This window comes from Larimichthys crocea, chromosome XVI, assembly GCF_000972845.2.
Source record: "Larimichthys crocea isolate SSNF chromosome XVI, L_crocea_2.0, whole genome shotgun sequence".
NCBI classification, from domain to species: domain Eukaryota; kingdom Metazoa; phylum Chordata; class Actinopteri; family Sciaenidae; genus Larimichthys; species Larimichthys crocea.
This window is the reverse complement of record NC_040026.1, coordinates 994,427-1,015,949: the sequence shown is the minus strand read 5'-3', so window position 1 is coordinate 1,015,949 and position 21,523 is coordinate 994,427. Positions and strand designations below refer to the sequence as shown.

Genomic DNA, 21,523 nt, shown 5'->3' with positions numbered 1-21,523 from the left:
TCATCAGCATATCGTCTGAGGTTAAGTTAAGTGCCATTCTGCTGCGTTTTAGTCTCGAGTCTATCTGGATGAGTCTGAATGTATGAATGGGGTGGGTTATGGTGTCTCACAGATTGGTTGGGCTCAGGTTAACTTAAAGGGAAATACCTATCTATCTATCAGTGTGTAAACTCTTATCTTGTATTCTCTTTAATGTAAAAAAACAAACAAAAAAAAACAATATCAGTGCCAATTTTTCCATTGTTGTCTGGCCTACAACTACTTACTTTAGCCAGACCAATAGATCAGTAAGCCTATGAGTGACATTGGCCTATCACAGATATATCAGCATTGATTGATATGATATGCACCAAAAGACCTTTTGTTTTTACTGGACATAATGTAGACAAAGATGTTTGAGGTTATTCAGATCTATTAATTATATTCGTGTAGATTTATTTATGATTGCCAAATTTACAAGTTTACAGTTTGCTTTTAAACTGGAAAATATTCTGTCTGCATAAGTATGTTTTAGGGATATGACTCAAAAATCTCGTATCAGTTGAGTTGAGTTCTACTTCACCCACCTATCAAACAGCACAAAATATGATGTTAAAATGAATCTGTTCCCCCACATTCTTCCAGCAGTCATCCTCATTACTACACGGCCATTCTAATTAGATCAGTGAATACTGGAAATCAATATCAGCAAGGGATTTTCCACCAGTGAGAGAATTGTATGTACCTGTTAATGCAGAGACAAACTGGGTGTGTGGGGGTTTTGTGTTGGGTTGTTGTGGGTGTGGTGTGTGTGTGTGTGTGTGTGTGTATATAACTCACCATGCCAGTGTTAGGTCGGTGATCGTCTCCACCACAGTGTAGAGGGCAAACACAATCCAGTACATCATCCATCGCACCTACAGACACACAAACAGAAAGAACACTGAAGCAAGCGAGAACAACAAACTGAGGATTAAAAGCAGCAGATATTTTAGTAAACACACCAGCTGATAAACTACAAGTAGATTGAGCACAGAAATAGACAGTGTCAGTAAAACACCAAAACCAAAACAAAATATCATTTTTATTCATTTTTTATTTTATTTAAATATTTAATTTGACCCTGCAGCCAGTCATAATTGTGGTAACTGCAGACACTTCATCAAACTCTGTTCTAGATGAATCAAACAGGTTCACATGGTCAGTGTGGTCTATACTTCACCACTTTAATGACTGGATTTAAGCCACTTTAATACTTGGTAAGGCCTCAGAGTTACACAGTTTGAGGCTCGCATGGTATTCTTCTCTCCTCTGTCTCCTTTTATCCTGCACTCTCTCCCTCCCTGGCCAGCCGCAGTGAAGGGCAAACAGAGGTTTAGGACTTTTTTTCTCTTCTTTCTCTCTTTTATGCTCTCTGCTGTCCTCTCGGCTCTCTTGCTCCCTCCGTCCCTATTTAAGGGCTTTCCAGGTTCTCCTGGATGGATTTCCATATCAAAGCCAGGGGTAGACGGTGGCAGGCAGACAGTCACATGGCAGGCTGAGGTATTAGCCAGACCCAGCCGCTGCCGCATGACTGAACACACACTGACACCAGCTAATGAAATGTCAGTGTGTGTGTGGGGTGGATGGGTGGAGGAGGAGTGAGGGAGTAAAGTCTGTGTTTGAAAGAGGGAGAACAAGAGAGAAGGACAGAGAACACAAACACACACACATTCACCTGTCTCACAGGCACAAACTGTCAGAACTACAAACACACACAGCTCAGATTAGGCACACACTGGATCGTGTGTGTGTGTGTGTGTGTGTGTGTGTGTGTGTGTGTGTGTGTGTGTGTGTGTGTGTGTGTGTGTGTTACACACGATGTACTGTACTGTCTTCTACGCTGCACCATTACTGCTGGGCTGGTTAATTGGTGACCTCATAGTGAACTACACACACACACACACACACACAGGCTCATGTGAATGATAAATGTAAAGTAGAGAGTGAAACACAGCCAGTGGGATGGAGAGGATCTAATTTATATGTTTCAATCGACTTCTGCCTCAACTGCCTCTGTCTCTCCTTCCTCTCTTTAATCTTCCACTTCATACCTTGCTCTGTATCTTTCTTTCTCTCTGTTTTTCTTCTCTTCCTTCTTTGTCTTTCCCTCCTCCTTCATCTCATCAGTAGGGAGGACATTAAGATGTGACCTCAGTGAAATACAGCAGCCATTTTGCCTTCCTGAGGCGATAGCAGACATTTACCGGCCCCGTCTGTGAATAACTGCCTTCCATTAAAAGAGAAGAAAAAAAGAAAAACACCTGACATCAGCTCTTTACAGCCACTGGACCCACTTGTAATGCTAAGCTTGGTAGACAGAGCATGAAGACTGGAGCAGCACTGGAGACTGACCCATGTGCGTACGTGCTGCAGCCCACCAACTTTCATTCAGCAGAAGAACTGAGACATGACTAAATACTCTTCACCATGATTTAGTTTGAAAGAATGACACAGTGTCTAATTAATTATTAAATGATTTTAACTACTGATCGATTATCAGCATTTTTTTTTTAAATTAAACGTTTAGTTAAGAAAAAGTCACAAAATATTGAGAAAGTACCTGACAGAGCTGACACAATGACACTTGCTTTGTCCTGAACACCGAGCATCAAGTGTTTCTGATAATCAGTGAATCAACTTGTTGTTTCATGTCTCCCAATCTTTCCTAACAGGTGCCAAGTAAACAAGATCACAAAGCAGCCGATCAAGAGTTCAAATATAGTGGCTTGTGTGTGTATGTGTGTGTGTCTATGTGGGGGACATATTCCTCTCGGGCAACTAGAATCAAGTGCAATCATCTACCTATACAAACATACAAACATACAAACTCACACAGAATCAGATCAAAGATCACTGCAGTATAAATGAATAGTGTTCCTTAATTAAAGCAAACTCAACCCTTCCTCCATGAAGCTGATCCCTTTCTTTCCTGGTAGATTGTGAATTTGAACATATAGAAGACGTTTAATTACTTTTATTATTCTTATTATGTTTATTACTCATACAGACTGTGACCACAAGCTTTTGTTAGAGGATTTACAGCAAGTAGCAAATTTAAAAAAGCACAATAAACATGTGTTAATTGCAATCAGAAATGTCATCTAGAATTGTTCAGTTCTTCTTTGTGCTTCCTTGGCGTTCATTACTGCATGTGGACTCCCAGTGTGTGAGTTTAATTAAAGCAGTTTTGTTACAGACGGACTAACTGCCCCCCCTCTGGGCACCACATTTAACATATGATTGACCGCTCATGAATTAACTTGCCCAGCACACGCTACGGTCTCTATAATTATGTAGAATTTGGGGGAAATGTGATTTAAGCTTCCTTTAGTTTAAACGTTAACATTTTATATGAAACATATTGAGTTTCACAACTGAGAAAACTGATACTGACACTTTATCTTGAATGTCCCTGGAAAGCAGTGACAGTCCAATTTTTAAAAAAATGCAGTCTATCATGATAACTTCCTGTTCCTGTTGCTCTCTGTGGTTGAAGCAGTAACGACACAGACTATCAGACAAGTGTCCTCATGTCAGGCCTGGATCCACACTGCTCAGCATAGAAGCTCATTTGTCTAAAACAGAGTGGAGTCATGCAGTGTAGCCTAAGGGTCAAAAGCTTTAACTGCCCTCATTCAACACTCTATCACGTAGACAGGTGGCAGAGATGTAGTGAGGGATAGTGCCCAGTACTGCTGAAGAAGGAGGGAGAATCACTGCTTTTTACTTTTACTGTTTAACAAGACACTGACTGAGAAACATGTCTGTCAACATGCAGCCACATGTACGCACTCACAGTAATAAAGACATGAAAAAGAAAGCCGGCCTCTGGAATGACTTTTAAGAGACAGCTCTGCCATGAACTGAAGTAACTCCCGGCAGGGCGTTCTGGAGCTCCAGTCACATAAAAGCAACCACAGGTCTGTTTCAGCTGCTTTCGTCAAGTAATGAACTCTGGTTCATCAATGTACACATGAAACCCTTTGAGGATGTGCACAATGAAAACACACATTTGTTTTGGTTAGATGATCATGAAAGGCTGGAGGCTGATTTGCAAACAGCAGTGGATACCAACTCCAACTAGTCCTCGACTGAGAACCAGGCTCCACTCACTGATTCAACACTCTTCTTGACATTTGCTGAAGAGGGGCACAAAGCCTAGGTGTACAGCTGAGGTCCTGCTTTCATCCAGTGGAAAAAGGTTGGTTCAGGTCTGAAGTAAGCTCGTACATGTCGAGCAGGAGGAACTCAGTGTGACTCTGTGACTGACATGTCACTGCACTGATCACCAGTCACTTCCATGCAGGTTGCGCTTGACAAAAAAACAATATCATCATATGTAAGGATGTTTCTGATAACTAAATGTGCCATCGTAATATTAACATTACTGAACAACTCTGGCTTATTATGAGGAAAACTGAATTATATATTCAAATTAATTTTCTTTACATAGCACCAAATCCTAATGGGATCCACAGACTGACACTTTGTATACTTTGTATGCAGAAACTGTCTCTGTCTTCATTATTAGATGAGATCAGCGTCACGGCTGCACGATTGTTGTGGAATAACTTCAAACATGACGCCTTCACATGTTTTTCTAGAGCTGGTTGGATTGGCTTTGTGACCATGAACATAGATGACATGACATCAGTGAAGTTTCAGAAGATACTGGTACAGCTTTTAGAGAGCAGCTAACGCTACATTAGCTAACTTAACACTCTCTGTTAGTCAGTAGCCTGACACGTTGATCATGTCATATTATAATGTTACAAAAATTCTACTGTCCAAACTAATGAGTCCTAGAAACTGATCATTAAAAACTAACAATGACTAAATGAGACTGTGAATACATACAGTACACGTGTTACACTGCACTGAAAATGACTTTATTTCAAACACCTCTGTAGAACACAATACAAAGCACCATAAACTACATCCTCCAACATGATCATATTCAATTCAATCAACACCTCTGTGAAACTGGATCAGACTGCTTTAGGTTTAGCTCAGTCTAGAAACTGGAAACTGAGTGTACATACCAGGTGTGACACCTTGTAGCATTGTGCTCATATCACTGGAAACCTTACAAACATTGAGGCAGACCTTGTGGTGTTTTACATTAGAAATATATTCAAACTGGTTATCCTATTATTTCTCTGATCTTCATTTCCATCCATTCAGAGATATTAAGAGAAATCATTAACTGTACCGACTGACTGCTTTATGCAGCAAAGGAGTGGACGTGAGAGTCAGTAACACAGGCAGGCATAGAGGAAGACAAAGAGAAGAAGAAGCAGCTCAGAGCACAGTCATAGCTTACTGCGTCTGAACCCGTGAGCTGCTGTGTTTAAGCTGTGTGTGTGTGTGTGTGTGTGTGTGTGTGTGTGTGTGTGTGAGAATGTGTTAGTAACTCAGTGGTCTGAGATTTCACTCTCACTAACATTAGTTACATCACCCAGGCTTCACCAAGAAAATCCATCCCAGCTCTCACATCTATATGCATGTATAGATTCCCATCAAAGCCTGGTTTCACATGGAAATCAGTGCAGGCTCCACCACACCCACTACAAACCCAGACAGCTACTGTCGTCTACAAAAAACCCTTAGATCAAATATTAACAAGAGCACTGTGTACAATGGTTTCCTATAAAATCGTATTTACAGGTATATGCAGAACTGTCACCAGTAAAGCTCAGGACATGTTTTTCTTCAGTATTCTAATGTGAACTCCTTCTTGGAATCAGAGTTTAATAGCCTGGGGCAAGACAATGCCACTAGCCTTAGGTAGAGCTATGATTAAAAGTAACAATCATGCACCTTCTGTTGGAGGCACTCTGGGTCATGTAGAAAACCACCAAAAAGCACATCAGACAGACGAGACAGAGCTGGATCTGGATCTTCGAGCAAGAGTTATGTATGTATTGTAGCCTTACAGCCTTTATATACACAATCACACAAATATCATACAAACATGCTGAGTGATTCTTGTGGACTTACATATTCTTTGACATTCTTGGTCTTGACAGCTTTGTAAGAGTAGTATGCAGGATACAGAGTCCCAAACACCAGCCTGTAGAGAGAGAACACAACACAACCACATGGTAAATAACCACAAGTAACAGTTTACGACTATTTCTCACAGACGCGCTGCTGAAATGTTCGCAACATTGTGACAAGTGATATACTTGTGTAAATAACCATACATAGGTCATGTGAATATAGGCCGGTATGTGATGGATTTATAGATGGGACAGATTAAAAGGACCTGGGTCAAGGTCTAGTGAGACATCTAACACTACTAGAGTAGAAGATTCTACTCCAGGAGTTTAGATGATCATTGAGGAGATTCTAATGGTTTTTTATGTGGTCTGTGAAAAGCTTCCAGGGGTCCAGTGGGACGTTTTAGTAGCCACTGATAATGTTCTAGAGGATCTTTAGGAGGTTCAATTGGTAAGTAAAGGGGTTCTAGGAGTCTTGGAGATTTTAGTAGTTCTTTAAGATACTCCGGTGGCCACTGAGGAGGTTCTATGGGTTTCTAAAGAGGTCCTTGTAGAGGACCTTCAGGAGATTTTGGGGGTCCTGTAGGTGCTTGAACACCTATGGGAGATTTTGGAACAACATGCTTTCTCCACCAAAGAGGAGAGTGAAGGGGATTTTACACTCAAACCAAAATAGCAGGACAGTATAATCCTAAATGCAAACTGAAGCTTGCATACAAAATTGTGATTTTCCAGTTAAAAGCCATCATCTGTTCCTGCAGAACAATCTGAGGACTTATTTATATCCTGCTATGATTGGGTGTTGGGTCCTGACCCACAGTCAGAAAACCACTGGAACACAAGACAATGACTCAATGTTTCCTCTGTAATCATGTGCAGCAGCAGCGGTTAAGGGGTAATGTGGGGGTTTGGTTCCATGTCTGGTCCACAGTGCAGGTTTCAACACTACCTCAACGCACTGCAATCTACTTTTGTTCCTTTGCACTTCCATACACAGTATTTGCTATGTACAAATAATATATTAATTGTTTGAATTTGAGTGTCTTTAGGATGAGGTGTACTGTACTGCTGTGGGCCTGCTGCTTAGTGTCTGCACTGTAGGGGGGGCTGTTTTGTCTGTGGAGCCCTGCTGACTGCACAGCCACTGTTCCATTTATTGGAAACAGAAGAGAAACAGAGAACACATTACCTTACACTGTACAAAAGAGAGACTCCGTGCTTTAACCGCTATATGTTAAACTAATCATCAATCTCATCTCACAGTGCAGCTTTGCTTTGTACTGCCCCATCAGAGAGTATTCACTGTTTAATGATACATTTATTTATGTAGAAGAGAAGATTTATCTACAGGATTGTGAGAGCTAAGTGTACCTAATAAACTGACAACTGTATGTTGCAGTTTCCACCGGAAGACGACACTGACATGATCTCCTTATGAAGTGATCACAGAAAACATGTTTCCCACTGACACACCCATCAGCCAGCTGTGATTAGCAGCATTAGCATTCATATAGTGTTAGTGTCCAGCTGGTGAATCCATACTCACCCTTGTTGAGCTGATTTTGTCTCACATCTGGCTCTTTACCTGCTAAATACTGCACTATATCCACCAGCTAGTCTCTACCTGTGTCTGCTTGCTGTTGAGCAGACTGTACTGAAATACACACAAAAAATCTAGAAAGATAAGGAGTTTTTTTAATCTGCTAAAAAGGGAAAAATATAGCAATATCCATATGCAGAGATATTACAGATATTAATGCTGATAAACTTCACAAATATAAATAAAGGAGATATTTTACACCATCTACTGGAACAACTCAACAGAGCTGCCTTTCTATCCACACACACACACAAACAAAAGAATGAATATCCACACCCACACTCAGAGACACACAGTAACAAGGGCAGTTTGTCCAGCCTCTCTGCTCTCAGCTGCATACTATATATTCTTCCTGACAGAACGCTGTGTGTGTGTGTGTGTGTGTGTGTGTGTGTGTAAGCAAGAAAAACGACTAGATCAATTTATAGCACGACACTCCTTCCCTCCAATCCCTCTCTCTAACATTCTTGTGCTCCTCCTCCCCTTTCTCCTCCCCCCGCACACTGAGCTTGCCGTGTCTACAGCACAGTGTGTTCTCTGCAGATCTGCCTGTATGAATGCTGAATCTGGATCTGGATCTGGATCTGTTCAGCTGGACTGCATACTGAGCCATCACTGCTGCTGGTAATTGGTACATTTCTAAAGGTTCTGACAAGTTTCATGACTAACCAGGTATCAAGGAATGAGGACTAATCAGGAGAGAGAGAATTTAAAAAAGACGCTTAAGGTGGATGATACATACTGTGAGACTACAGTGACACTATATATGTGTCTGCCAGTATTTAGCCATACCATTCCAGTGATATTCATCCCTTTAATATCTCTGGTTGAACTAGCTCATTGTTGATCTCTATATCTTATCATATAGCTTTTAGTTCTAGTTTCATCTGAGTATCACATTTGAGGCGTTGTGTGCAGGTAAACAGTCCATGTAGAGAGAAAAACGTGAGCCCACTGGCTATAGTCTAGCCTTTCTTCTTAAAGTTATCTGCATTTTTTTGACACTATACAGGTGAGCTGTACTGACCATGACTGGACCAGAGGTCCCTTTAAAAGCCACTGATATCACCATATAGCACATCAGTTTGTTCTGACAAATCTACATGACAAAAACACAGCAGTCCATTGACCTACAACACTGCCTGTGAGGGTGTAACACCATCAGGATTAATACAGGGACAGATACTGTACTGTAAACAGTAACAAATGGACATTCAGCTAAAGGCTGTGCTGTAAATGTGTACTCCACCAATGATGATATCCATAACACATATCCACAGTCCTGCTTAAAAGGACTTAACTCATGACTGACTGAAAAACTGATGCACGAGGATATAAATCTAATTACACATCTGTACTGGTAAAACCACTGACATGCCGAAAGAAAGAAGAGTGAGAGGGGGAGCAAAAGAAGGAGAGAAATTAAAAGGAGGCATGATTTTACTTAGAGCAGTCATGCTAGCAACCCGCACTGGCAGACTCAGGCAGCTGAATTTAAACTGACCCAGTATATAAATTGGCATCAGGAGGGGAAGGAGAGAGGTAAAGGGCCCTGACACACCAAGCTCACATGCAAAGAGTGCCACTGTAAAAGTTCTGGGTAGTTCTGGAAAATGAAAATACAGAGACTGAAATCACGTCCTGATCAACATTCAACACCATCAAATGATTAAACGGCCACCAACTTATTCCAGCAGTCATGCATGCTGCGAGAACTAGAAGCTGTGGGTGGCAGAAAAGACCTGTAAGCCAAATGCAGGCGCAGGAACAGGAATGATGGACTTCAGCACACCTTACGCAGGAACTCACTTCCTTCTCAGTCAGTTTGATCTTTTCCTGGCACATATTCTTCTATCTGCTGGTTTCATGGCTTATCACTGTCCATCTGTCTCCACTGCTGCCATCAGGGCACCGTTACACTTTACCTGCTTATAAAAGGAATCATTATTCTAAGTTGCTCTCGCTGCGTTATGAGAGCAGTCTTTTTATTTGAGCGTTGCCCACTTTATTGGTTGTGTTGTCTGGGATAGAGGCACAAATAAAATCCTTTTAATGAAACTGAACTGATTTTCACTGTTCATTGATCTCCAGTAGCACACTGTGGTTTTTGTTAAGGACAACTGTGTAGGATTTAGTGTCATCTAGCAGTGTAATTGCTGATTGCAACCACCTTCACTCACCCTCCTGTTCTATGAGTGAAGGAGAAACTACAGTTGTTGACCATACAAATAGCACTGCACTCCTATCACTGCACTCCTGTGTTTTTAATCTTTAATATGGTGCCTTCATTATCCACAATACAACACACAACTGACAGTTCGGTCAAGAGTGTTATGCATGTAACAGCTAATAATCCAGTCTTAAGCAGAGATAAGGAGAACTTCGGCCCCAATCAACACTGACTCGAGTGACATCACTTGAGGCCATTTATCAGACTTCACACAGCTCCCTCTGGTAACACTGGAGTTTTAGAAACTTTTCCTAAGTAGACCTCCAGCACCTGGAAACATACTTTGATGTGTAAAATCAGTGGAGTTCATAAATGATCAAAGAAATCAAACCCACGCTGCCACGGCAACAGCTGCCAAATGTCACCAACTGTCACTGAAAATGAATGACTGCTGGCCAGTTCTGCTGCTCATGAATCTTTTGGTGTGATAGCACAGTTCATGTGATACATCCATCTGCTCTTTTCAGAACATCTCTTCTATCTAACTCACTGACTCTCATTATCTCCATCCCTGCACTCATCTTTCTACCATTCTTATTTATTTCACTCTCCTGGATGTATACATCCTTTCCTTGAGCGGAGCCTGCCGTCTCCGTGTCGTTACCTTTACATGGACTAATGAGATGAGACTGCATATCCGTCCGATAATGGGCCGACCCGGCAGACATGGGGCGTGTAGTGTGTCAAAGTGTAAGACAATATACGCTACATCTCAGACACCTCATGACATCCTGACAAAGAGACTCGTGTGTCAGAACACACTCCACCTAACTACGAATGGATCCAGTTTCACTCCCATTCAGGAAAAAAAAACACCATTATGTAGGTTAGCTGTCAGTCCGTGGCACATTACTGGGCACCGCTGTACAGCACGCAAGTCCTCAAATACAGCAGAGTGTGACCGGTGTGTCCTTTAGCTGAGAGAGAACATTTGTGGTAAAATGTTGTCAAGTCCATGTAGAATTCAACAAGACCAAATATAGAATTCCATCACCACCAAACCAGGGTCAATAATCACTCATTAATTCCTGTTTTTCTATCAAATGAAGAGCTGTTATTGATCTAGGTGCTACACTGTTGTTCAGTTCCAGAATGTTTTGTGCCTTCTCAGACATATTGTTGAAAGTGCGCTCAGACTGTTCATCGTCTGTTTTGTAAGCAGATGGTTCATTAATTGTGCCGTTTTCAGAAGGCACTTGTACATGACCATTTAAAAAAAGACAAAAATGCCATGGAGTGTGATCTCAGAAGAAGAATTACAGTCCTGTTTTACCCCGGCCACCATATGTTTTGGATTTCATCTTTCAAAGGTTGGAGAAATCTGAAGGGATGTGGAGCATCTGGTAAAGATGCACCGATACCCTGGTCCTGACTCATTTGCCTGCCCTGTTGAAGGAGTGAGTTTGGAAAGAAAATGTTGGCCCATAGTGGAGCTTGGAATCCGTTAACCGAAGTTATGATAAACGTGTGGAGGATTTCACAATAACAGCAGCCTACACACACACGGACACACACACAGTATATAGCCTTCCATACAGATACACTCCCTCTGACTAGAGTCCTCTCAGCAGCAGGCAAGTCGCCAACAACCACAGCAGTTTATTTCCTTGCTGTTGCCATAGAAACAGTCAGGCTGCCAAAGCTTCCATACTCTCTGTTCACGTCTACATCTCTCTGTCACACTCTGTAATTTCAACTCACTCTTCTTCATTTGCATAAAGCTTCCAGAACAATACTGCTGTAACATCTGCCCCCCCAAAAAATAATGAAAGTTTGTAAATGAATCCCTTTCCGCTCTCACACTGGTATGTGGGTGTGTTTGGGTGCATGTTTGGAGTGCACAAACTGGTTGCACAACAACCCAGACCTTCCACTGTCCAAGCACACAAGAACAGCAGCCTGGTTGGGGGGGGTGTTGATGCGTTGTCGTAGAAACATAAGTACCTGGATAGTCTCTCTAAATGTCTATACTGCTCAGTCTGTCGGCAGGGTAGTGCTGCAGCCAGTCCTTCCTCTCCAGTGCTGTAATTTGAAGGCCTTGTGTTTGGCGAGCAGATCTTAGTCGTGCTAATGAAGGGCGATTGCTGAAGCTGTGATAATAGCAGGTTTCCATGTCTCAGTTGCTCCTAATTTGCTTTGACTGCAGTGACGTCTAGTCACAGAGCTCATGCACACACATGGCACATGGCCCGTGGTGTGAAGGAAATAAAGACAGTAATAAACCAGTTCAACAATAACATTAACAAGCTCACACGGCTCTCCCATGAATTATGCAGTCTGTGATGATTCTAATGATGTGAGAGGCTTCTGTTTGTATTCGATTTGTTTGATTTGATTTGATTTGTTTCTGTCTGAACACTGCTCCACTTGGAAGATAGGTTGTTATCAGAGGTGGACAGAGTACACAACTTCACCACTTGAGTAAAAGTACAGGTACTCCTTGTCAAATTCCAATACAAGTGAAAGTAGCTTAGTCAGAATATTACTTAAGTATTTGCTTAAAAAAATGACTTAAGTAAAAGTATTTTTAAAAATATCTCAGGAAATACAGGAAAGGAAAGTAGCTTTATTGTCATTCTACAATACACTGATGTGATTCTGCTACAGATGTGCATGTTTATAGCTCAAAATAAACAAATAAAGGCAAGAAGCCTCAGAACACACACTCAGCTGTGTTCATCAACTCATGACATGTCTACATATTGTAGTTACATTTGAACACATACTTATATCATGCATCACAGCCAAAAGTGAGCCGGATAACTCTCTCTCCTGTGACATAACTTGTTTGCGGTGAACACAACAAACATTTAAACTGAAACAAATCAGTTTTTGTGACAAAAATCTCAAACATGGGTTTGAGATAAGGCCACGGGAGCTCGGTGGGACTGTCTCCATGTGTTTCTCCAGTTTCTTCCTCCATTGTATGGATTGTATGGCATGATGCAGTACAGGTACAGCATAAGACTATGACAAACCCAAATCAGCAGAGACAGTTTATTTTCTCAGAAAATCATCAGCTGACGTAAGCTCAAAAGTAGCAAGTAACAAGAGTAGATATAGAAATAGAAATGTAGTGGAGTAAAAAGTACAATATTTGTGCTTCAAATGTAATGGAGTGAAAGTAAAAGTATCCACCAAAAATAATACTCAAGTAAAGTACAGATACTCAAAAACTGTAATTAAATACAGTACTCAAGTAAATGTACTTTGTTACTGTCCACCACTGGTTGTTCTGCAGGAAAACAGAGGGTGAGTTGTGAAGGGTTCCTCTGGGACAGGAGGACAATCAGGGACAGGGAAAAACAGGCCTCGACGGTGGACGGAGTCAGTAGGAATCACCTGAGGCTGAACTCATTTCAACCGTTCAAAGCATACAATTATGCTATTTGCATTAAAAAAAACCTATGTAAAGAAGACTGCCTTTGTTTAAGAATAATTATGAGCGCTGAGAGGGGGTGGGCTCAGCGGTAAACCACAAAACCTCTGGGGTGTGTTACTTTCTTCACTGTGCTAAGAAAATCCATTCAGTCACAGCCCTGATCTGAGACAGTGCCGACACTCGGAAATGAAAGTGGCAGTGATTCCTGCATGTTTGATGAACCTGAGCTCTGTTCTATGTGTGGCCAGGCCCATTGTCCTGATTTACAGATCTATAGCACGCTACTGGCACACACAGCAAAAATCTCCTTTTACTTGATAAAACTTGATTCATCTGCCAACTTTGGCTGACCTGGCCTTCCAAGACAAGGTCTTAAATGTACACCAGCTTCTTTCAGAGGACCAGCAGAGACACTTAAACCATTAATCATGATGTCTCCATAAAGCAAGCTCACACAAAAGACATTGAACGCACACTGAAATGTTCTTGAACCAATTTTGAGAAAAGCAGGGCCCCTTCTTCATACCAAAAACTACCATCTCTCAGTTTCCCTTCTCTCCCTCCTCATTCCCCTTATTCCCATTTCAACACCTTCTCCCCCTCTCTATGCATGCAGCTGAGAAAATAGCCCCTTTGCTTTTAGATGGGCCTTGACTCTGGGCTCCAGGTCAATTTCCCTGGTTTCCTGACACCGTACACCACCAACAACCAGGAGGGATGTAGGGAGGGAGTGTGGGGGCTGGACGACAAGAGAGAGAGCAGAGAGAACAAGAGCAATAAAACACAGGAGACATGCCAAGAGGGAGAAGAGGGGGAGGGAGAAGAGGGAGAGAGAGAGAGAGAGAGAGAGAGAGAGAGAGAGAGAGAGGAGAGAGAGGAGAGAGAGAGAAGAGAGAGAGAGAGAGAGAGAGAGAGAGAGAGAGAGAGAGAGAGAGAGAGAGAGAGAGAGAGAGAGAGAGAGAGAGAGAGAGCTCCAAGATTTGAGCTTCCACCATCTGGTTTGAGCTTCAGGAATAAGAATTTGATTACATGACTTTTCCCCTAAAAACACAGAGGGAGGATTGTTGAGAGAACTGCTGCTACAGCAAATGAGACTAGTTAGAGTCCAGGTCTGTACAACCCCAGAGTATTTCCTCATAGGGAAATAAATGACATACACCATTTAGACTGGTGGTCTCACAGCGCTCCGATCTTCCCACATTAAAAAACTTCACCAACACATCACACACAAGTTTGAACCTTTAGCTCTATGGTTTTGCATAGATCTTGAAGCAGAAATCTCCCCACAGAAAAAAAACAACATATCCTTTCAATAACAACAAGCCGGCTCGCATACGGCACACAGTCAGTCTAAAATTAAGAATCATGGTTTAACAACACTTGAGTTGTATTTTTAATAGATTTTTAGACAAGCAGACAAGTTGGGAACAGACCAACAGTTTATCCAGATTATCTAAACCACTTCATCTGGAGACTGAGCTGAACACAAGCACATCTGAAACGTTGGTAATTATCCCCAACCGCTCAGGAAATATTGTGCAAACAGTGCCAATTGTTGCATGTACTTATACCAAAACAAACCAACAGTTTGCACTGTTTATATGCAGTGCAATTTGTGCTGAGCGGGCCAGAAAAAGGAGGAAGAAACCGCAGAGTTTGGGTGAGATCCTGTGTGGGGAGGCACGGGCAACGTAGACTGTAGAGCCTAGCGGGAGATCAGGAGGTGAGTGAACGCTGGAAAACAAAGACACCTCCAGTTAAAAGCTGCTTATTGACCGCTGTGTGTCCCTCAGTGATCACGGATGTCAAACAGGTTTGAAAACATCTGTATCACAATTGACACACTATGAGTATCTGCCAGATGTCAAAGTGACTGATAACAACTGACCCAGACTGGAACAGACTTTGTCCCATCAGTCGTCATGTCAGTCCTAATATGTGTCCTGTGTTACTGAACTAGTTTGACCAAGTGCTCTGATAGTCTGACTGCTCGTGCTTCTTGACACCGTTGTCACCACAACGCCAAATGTTAGCTTGTTAATTACAGTGTTATTATTACGAATGAGGGTCAACATGACAGCTAAGGCTCTAAATGTAAAAGGCGTTATACAGAGACAGTGTTCATTTACTCTATTCTAGGCTACTGTAGGAAAATGGTAGTGCAACTTGGCACATCTCACTCTCAGAATTTGGTCCATCTGGTAGTACCCCCAAATTCCACCGGGTGCGGATGCGCCTATGTAGGCGTCCTAGTCAATGTATCAAACCCCACCGGCTCCACCACAGTCCAGTTCAGAAGTGGGCCTCCCCTTGGCTCCGAGCTGTTCTATTTTTTAAGGATGCCACAAGTAGCCTGCGTCAATTTACACAGAGCACCTCGAGCTGGAATCAGCATAGAGAATCGTGTGGATTTTCAAAATAAAACACCCTGTGCCATTTGTAAAAACAGACAAAAGCAAAACAAATTAACTACGTAGAATATGTACATATGTAGAAGCATGTTTAGAAGCACATAAACCAGGAAAATGACCAAATCTGAGCACGTAAACAAAGTCTGGCAGGCTAAACGCTCCGCTTCTGTGGTGTGAAGCTGCGTGCAGGACGGACCAAAACAGCGTTGCACACGCAACATGACAGAGGTGTGTGCGGTGGGGTTTCAGGGTAAAAGCTGCACTGTGAAATCACTTCATCGCCATTCAAGTTAGCAGAGGGCTAAACCAGACGTTAGTGGCTCGGCTGGTGTCTCTAACGTGAGCCACACAGTGTGGAAGATCTCTGCAAATCTTATACCTGGAAATCAAACTTCTGTGGCTGCATACTGCACTGAGCAGCTTTCAGATGAACAGCTTCCAACACTGCATCCAGTCCTCTTTATGCATCCATGAATAGAAAAGGCTCATTCTAAGGTAACACAAATGTGAAAACATAGCAGACTGAAGCAGGCAGACCATACGCAACATTCCAACTTTAAACAATGTAACCAGAATAGTTTAGAAAGGAGATACATTTCCATTCATTCCACACAATCTGCAATCCAAAACCACAGCCCTGCACTAATCCTTCCAGTAATAGCATGGAGTAGAACACTGGGAGCAACAAGCACACTGTACTAAAATGTATTAGACGGTAGAGGAGCTCATGGTGCTGTTTTAATTGTACTGCCACATTTGTCAGAATATGAACACTGCTGTGCTCTGTTAATTATCATCAGGGAGGTCCACATTCTTGGGAACAATATTAGTGTTTTTCATGGCTGTTCCATTCTTAGGCAGACAACTCAAGTTTCTTTGTCAACACCAAAAGGGAGGCTGTAACAAAGAAAAAGAGCTGGACAAACAGAGATTCTGCAAGCATTCCTCACAGGCTGCCGCCTAAAAGGAGTTGGTCATGGAGTGCAGAGCTGAATATCAGCCACTGCCTTTTTTAACTGTGGCACAAGATGTGTAGAAGTACAAAGACGTGTGTTTCAGTGGAGCAAAGGGCTGCTCGCAGTAGACACACTAAAACAATTAATAACTGAGCAAGTGGCACTTCTCTCTCAGGCTCACACAACCTAAAGTTAACACAAAGAGCTAATTCTGAATCTGTCCACGCATACAACACTATGTAGGAGTTGCAGGCTACACTGTAGCAGAGAAGCCACTGTAGTGAAAACGTCTTCCTGACATGGGCACAGGACACACACACCAGAAATACACTCCAGAGAACAGAATCTAGGACAGCATACTTCAAGATACATTTGAGCTTGTCTGTGTGAAATGATTTGCACAGCATAACTGGACTTCAGATTCATGGACTTATTAAAGTTCAGTTCAGGGTACTGACATGAATATTAATAATATGCTAGGATATTTGCTTTGAAGATGCCTGTGGCTCATAACGTCAGCCAGTCTTAACTGCACAGGATTCGACATAAACTTAACGAACATACACAAACTCAATGTTTGTCAGTGTTTCCCCTATATTCAGTCATTTCACAAGATCATTAATATATCAATGATTTTTACTCGCACTGTGTGAGCACAACAACACACAATGTTTTAGACTTATTTTGAGTCATTACGTAGCGCATCAAATCCTGTCGGAGTTCAGCCAAATTCAACTTTTGGGAAAAACTCAGTACCACGTCACGCTGCTGCTGCCAATCAGACACTCAGATTAGTCAAACCTCCACAGACAGCCTGAAATGTCTCTGAAGACTATCCAGGTGGATTCAATGACTAAACTTTGTTTATTTTATGTACCAGGTTTTTTTTTTAAAACGCAAGTTTCCACATGCTGCAGTAAGCTAGCGCTGACTTTCCCAGTTATCTCAAAGTCATAAAGTCGCCAATAGAGTGCACTTGAAAATGTTTGAGCAGCTGAATGAGTCCTTATCAACAAAAAAGAAATAAATAAATAAAACTGCTCAGACAAAAATACTCAGTGGTAGCTCAACACAACCACTGGCCGTGCAGCCAGTGTGCTGCCATCTGTTGGCTCCAGGCAGTTTGATGGTGGCGCCACAGCAGAGGATAGACAGTCTGATTCGATATAACAGGCAAACTATGAAATATGGACCTTTTGACCTTTTCATTTCAAGGACTTTTGGGCTACTTACCGGGTTGACAATTAATATCATTATCCATTCCCTCATTGATTGATCAGTTGATCAATTTTCTGTGTTTGAAAAAAGTAAGCCTTCACAGGTGTGAACTGCTGTTTAATTTGGAACCGTTAGCCTGAGAGCTAACCATAGCAACAGTCTAGCTGTCATCATGTCAAGAAATGAGAATATTTGTCCAGCATTCACTTTCATTTAGGTTCTGTTAAGCCTGCTCAGCGTGGGGTTTACTCCTTTCTGCTATGACTTCTTGAGTGACATGTGACTTTGCCGCCAATTTTTCAATCCTGTTGCTTTGAAATCCACAGCTGTCAGAAAAACATGATGGCATCAATAAAAGGAAGTGATAAGCACTGAGGCATATGATTCAGATAAATAAGACCATTTGGAACCAGTTTTAGATTTCCATCCCGAGCCAGCACAACCTAACTGCTGGCCTAACCTAACCACCCTCAGGATGGACTGGGCCTGTTCCACTGGTGTGTAGATGTTTGACGCTTTGAAAGGCTGCCATAGATATCGTGAGTTGACTGGTGTGTCTGTGACAGAAGTATGTTCCATAGTTTTGTAAGTCCTCACAGGTGGAGGCTGCACAGCCACTGGCCACCACTGTGGACAACCACCAGATTTATTTCCAGGACACACACAAAGTGTGACATGAAATATAGGCCTATAACATTTTTTTAAAATTTTTAGGTGTTCAAATTTGAAAAACTTGAGGTGGCAATGGCACGAGCCCTAAACCACACACACACACACACACACACACACACAGTGCTGCCAACCTGCAAAAGTGACTGCTGACAAATTTAATGACTCATTCAGAACACAAGAAACATATGCTATTGTAATATATAATTATATTCAGAGTAATGGCAGTCCACACCCTCTTCTGCCAACAGCACCGTGGGCTCTCCCTCTCTCCGTCATCGGGTGTGTCATTTAAGTACGCCTGACCTTATCTCTCTCCGGATCTCTGGATTAGGCTGCTCCTATATGTAAACAGCTTGTTGGAGATTCTGAGTATTTAAATACTTCTATTCCATTTCTATCCCTGTATACCAACCAGAATAGGTTCAGCTAATGGGTAGAGCAGGTTTTCACCAATGCATTTACTGAACACACGATTAGAAATAAATAAGAAATAGTAACAAAAAACTAGCAGGACTTTCATCGCAGACCAGAGTGGGTTATTAAAATATATTTATCATGTAGAATGATACCCTCCAGCTGTGATTTGAAAGGGTGAACATGCTTTCTATGACATGGTTATACCGGTAAAGGTGGGGCAATGGATTTCAGAAAATCTAATTCTAACACAACAGTTTTCATGTTCTCTCCTCATAGCCTGCTACCTTTCCTGTGTGTGTGTGTGTGTGTGTGTGTGTGTGTGTGTGTGTGCTGAAAACAAATCTCTGTACACACTACACTAACAACTTGTTTTTTTTTCCAGTTTTTCAAGCCAGGATTTGTGTGTCAGGTAACTTTAGAAAGATTTGCCCAGGAGCGTTCAGCTCACTCCCTAGTCTGCCGAGACACGCTGTTGTTGTGATGTTTGTGTGACTTTCGCTGACTGAGCATGTTAGCTGCTCAGGGGCAACTTATAAGACACCTTGGAAACTCACAACATACCTGACATTATATTTATTACTTTTTGTGTTGTTGGTTGCTCTGTATTGCTGCATGTGTCATGGTATTATCTCTCACCATATGTTCTCCTCCTCTCGGCTGCGATCTCATTTTTTGTTGGCCCAAACTCATCATCTTTGCTGGTTCACTTATGCGTATTTGCATATTTGTGGTAGTGACACTGTCAGGCCATCTATAGTGTTCAAAGTAAGGCAAGATTAAGAGGAAGGAGGAGTGTATACATAGTTATGGACATGTTGAGAGATGAAGGCCCCGCGGTCACAGAAGCCTGACACGCTCATGTTCTGGTTCCTGGCTCTGACATTGATGGAGCACATGCTGACCTGTGACACCGGTCTGTCACAAAAGAATGTGTGTGTTAGAGTGTAGAAAAGTTACATTAGAGAACAGCGAGGGGCATTTTGTACTTTTCCACCACTCCCTTCTGTCGCTTCCACTACATTCCTGTCCTCCATTATGCCGGGTTATGTAACGACAGTGCTGTTCCTGTGTGGATGTATACAGACAGAGGACAGCAAAGACAGCAGCAGACAGAAAACCTAATCCAGCCACATCTCCATTACATTCAATATGAATATTTGACTTCTGCTGTATGAACTGTAGATTTCAGCAGCATGGCAATGTATCCAGTAACAACCAACAAACCAATGCAAAGTGAGCCACATCTCCTTTTTTGTTTTTCCTGCGTCCTCACAATGTTCTGGTTGCCAGGTTAAATTGGGCAGGGCCGGCTAATAATATCTCCAGGACGGCAGCTGTACCTGACACTGCTTCATACAGGAGCATGTCGAGGCTCACAGAGTTCCACCTCACCGACTCAAAAGTTACTAAAAGTGACATGTAACGTCTGACTCAGCAGCGCGTGCACGGCCATGATTCATAAACAACACAGAAGCGTTAGCTTTAGGCTCGGTAGCAACTCACGAGCCACAGGCTAGCAGCTTTGAGGCCCCGAGACTATTTCTATTTAAAAACGCGACCATGTCGCGTGTGTGAAGTGTCTGCTCGCTGTCTGATAACACACATGACGCCGTTTGCTGATGACAAACTTCCTAACGGAGATGATAAAAGGTCTTAGCTTAGCCACAGGACGGTAACAAATTAGCCCAGCAAGCTAACAAAGCTCACTTTCCTTTCACGAGGCACAAACATCACTTTAGTTCACTTCCGCTGCTCTGAGTCGTCTTTATACTCACACAACGCTCCTCGAAATGATCCAGGACACCATGCTTTCTGTCTCTGTTGTGTTCGGTCAGGAGTGGAGCGCAGCCCCGGTGGTAACGTCAAAGGTTAGCCGAGCCGCTGGAAACTTCTACAGCCGAAACTTGGATGAGCGGGTCCGGGAGCAGCTCGCTATCTGAGCGAACACCGAGAACACAGCATGTCTGAGAAACGCTCCACCTCACTGCTCTGCCTCTGCGAGCATAACTCAGCGACGGGGTCTCTGTCCGGTGTGACTCGTGCTGTTTTGTTGCAGTGTCCTCTTCCCTCCTGGTTCCCTCCTGGTTCCCTCCTGGTTTCCTCCTTCCTTCTACACTTCACTCCTCAGTTCCTGGCACCAGAACGGTGCCCAGCTAGTCCCTGACGTCAACAGGAAAAGCACAACCTCTGGACCCTGCTATTGGCCAGCTCGGTCTGTTTACAACAAACGCAAATTACAATTGGTTGGCCTCGTTTGCCCATGTGACTTATGCGTTTTAGTGGAAGCGGTGGAATTTTAAACTCAGCGATCTTCGCTCTAATTGGTCTATCTTGGATTCGTGGCGAATTCTAACCAACGGGAGAGAGCAGCAGGGTTCTGTGGATGTTCCGAGCGCTGTTGTTGTTGGGGAAGCATTTCCCTATCACGTAAATGGTGGAAGACTACAAGTAATACAAGTAATACAATACATAATAAAATGTTAAATATAATCTCTGTTTATGATGCATTTCTTACTTATACATACACCCATACTGAACCTGGGGGTCCTGTTTGTTTCCCATACTCACTGTGTTGTTGATATTTATATAGATTTCTGTATCATGCATGCAATAT

At 42.4% G+C, this 21,523-nt stretch overlaps 1 protein-coding gene across 1 annotated transcript in view; it reads right to left on the bottom strand.

The window, feature by feature from the left end:
- reep3b (receptor accessory protein 3b) overlaps positions 1 to 21,274 on the bottom strand; it is a 35,925-nt gene extending 14,651 nt beyond the window's left edge. Inside the window, exons 1-3 of the mRNA XM_010737630.3 lie at positions 20,685 to 21,274; positions 6,022 to 6,094; positions 820 to 896 (exon numbers count right to left, since the gene is read on the bottom strand). Coding sequence (XP_010735932.1) covers positions 820 to 896; positions 6,022 to 6,094; positions 20,685 to 20,716 — 182 coding nt within the window. The 5' untranslated portion in view covers positions 20,717 to 21,274. The remainder of the gene's footprint in view (positions 1 to 819; positions 897 to 6,021; positions 6,095 to 20,684) is intronic.
- Between the last annotated feature and the right edge of the window lie 249 nt (positions 21,275 to 21,523).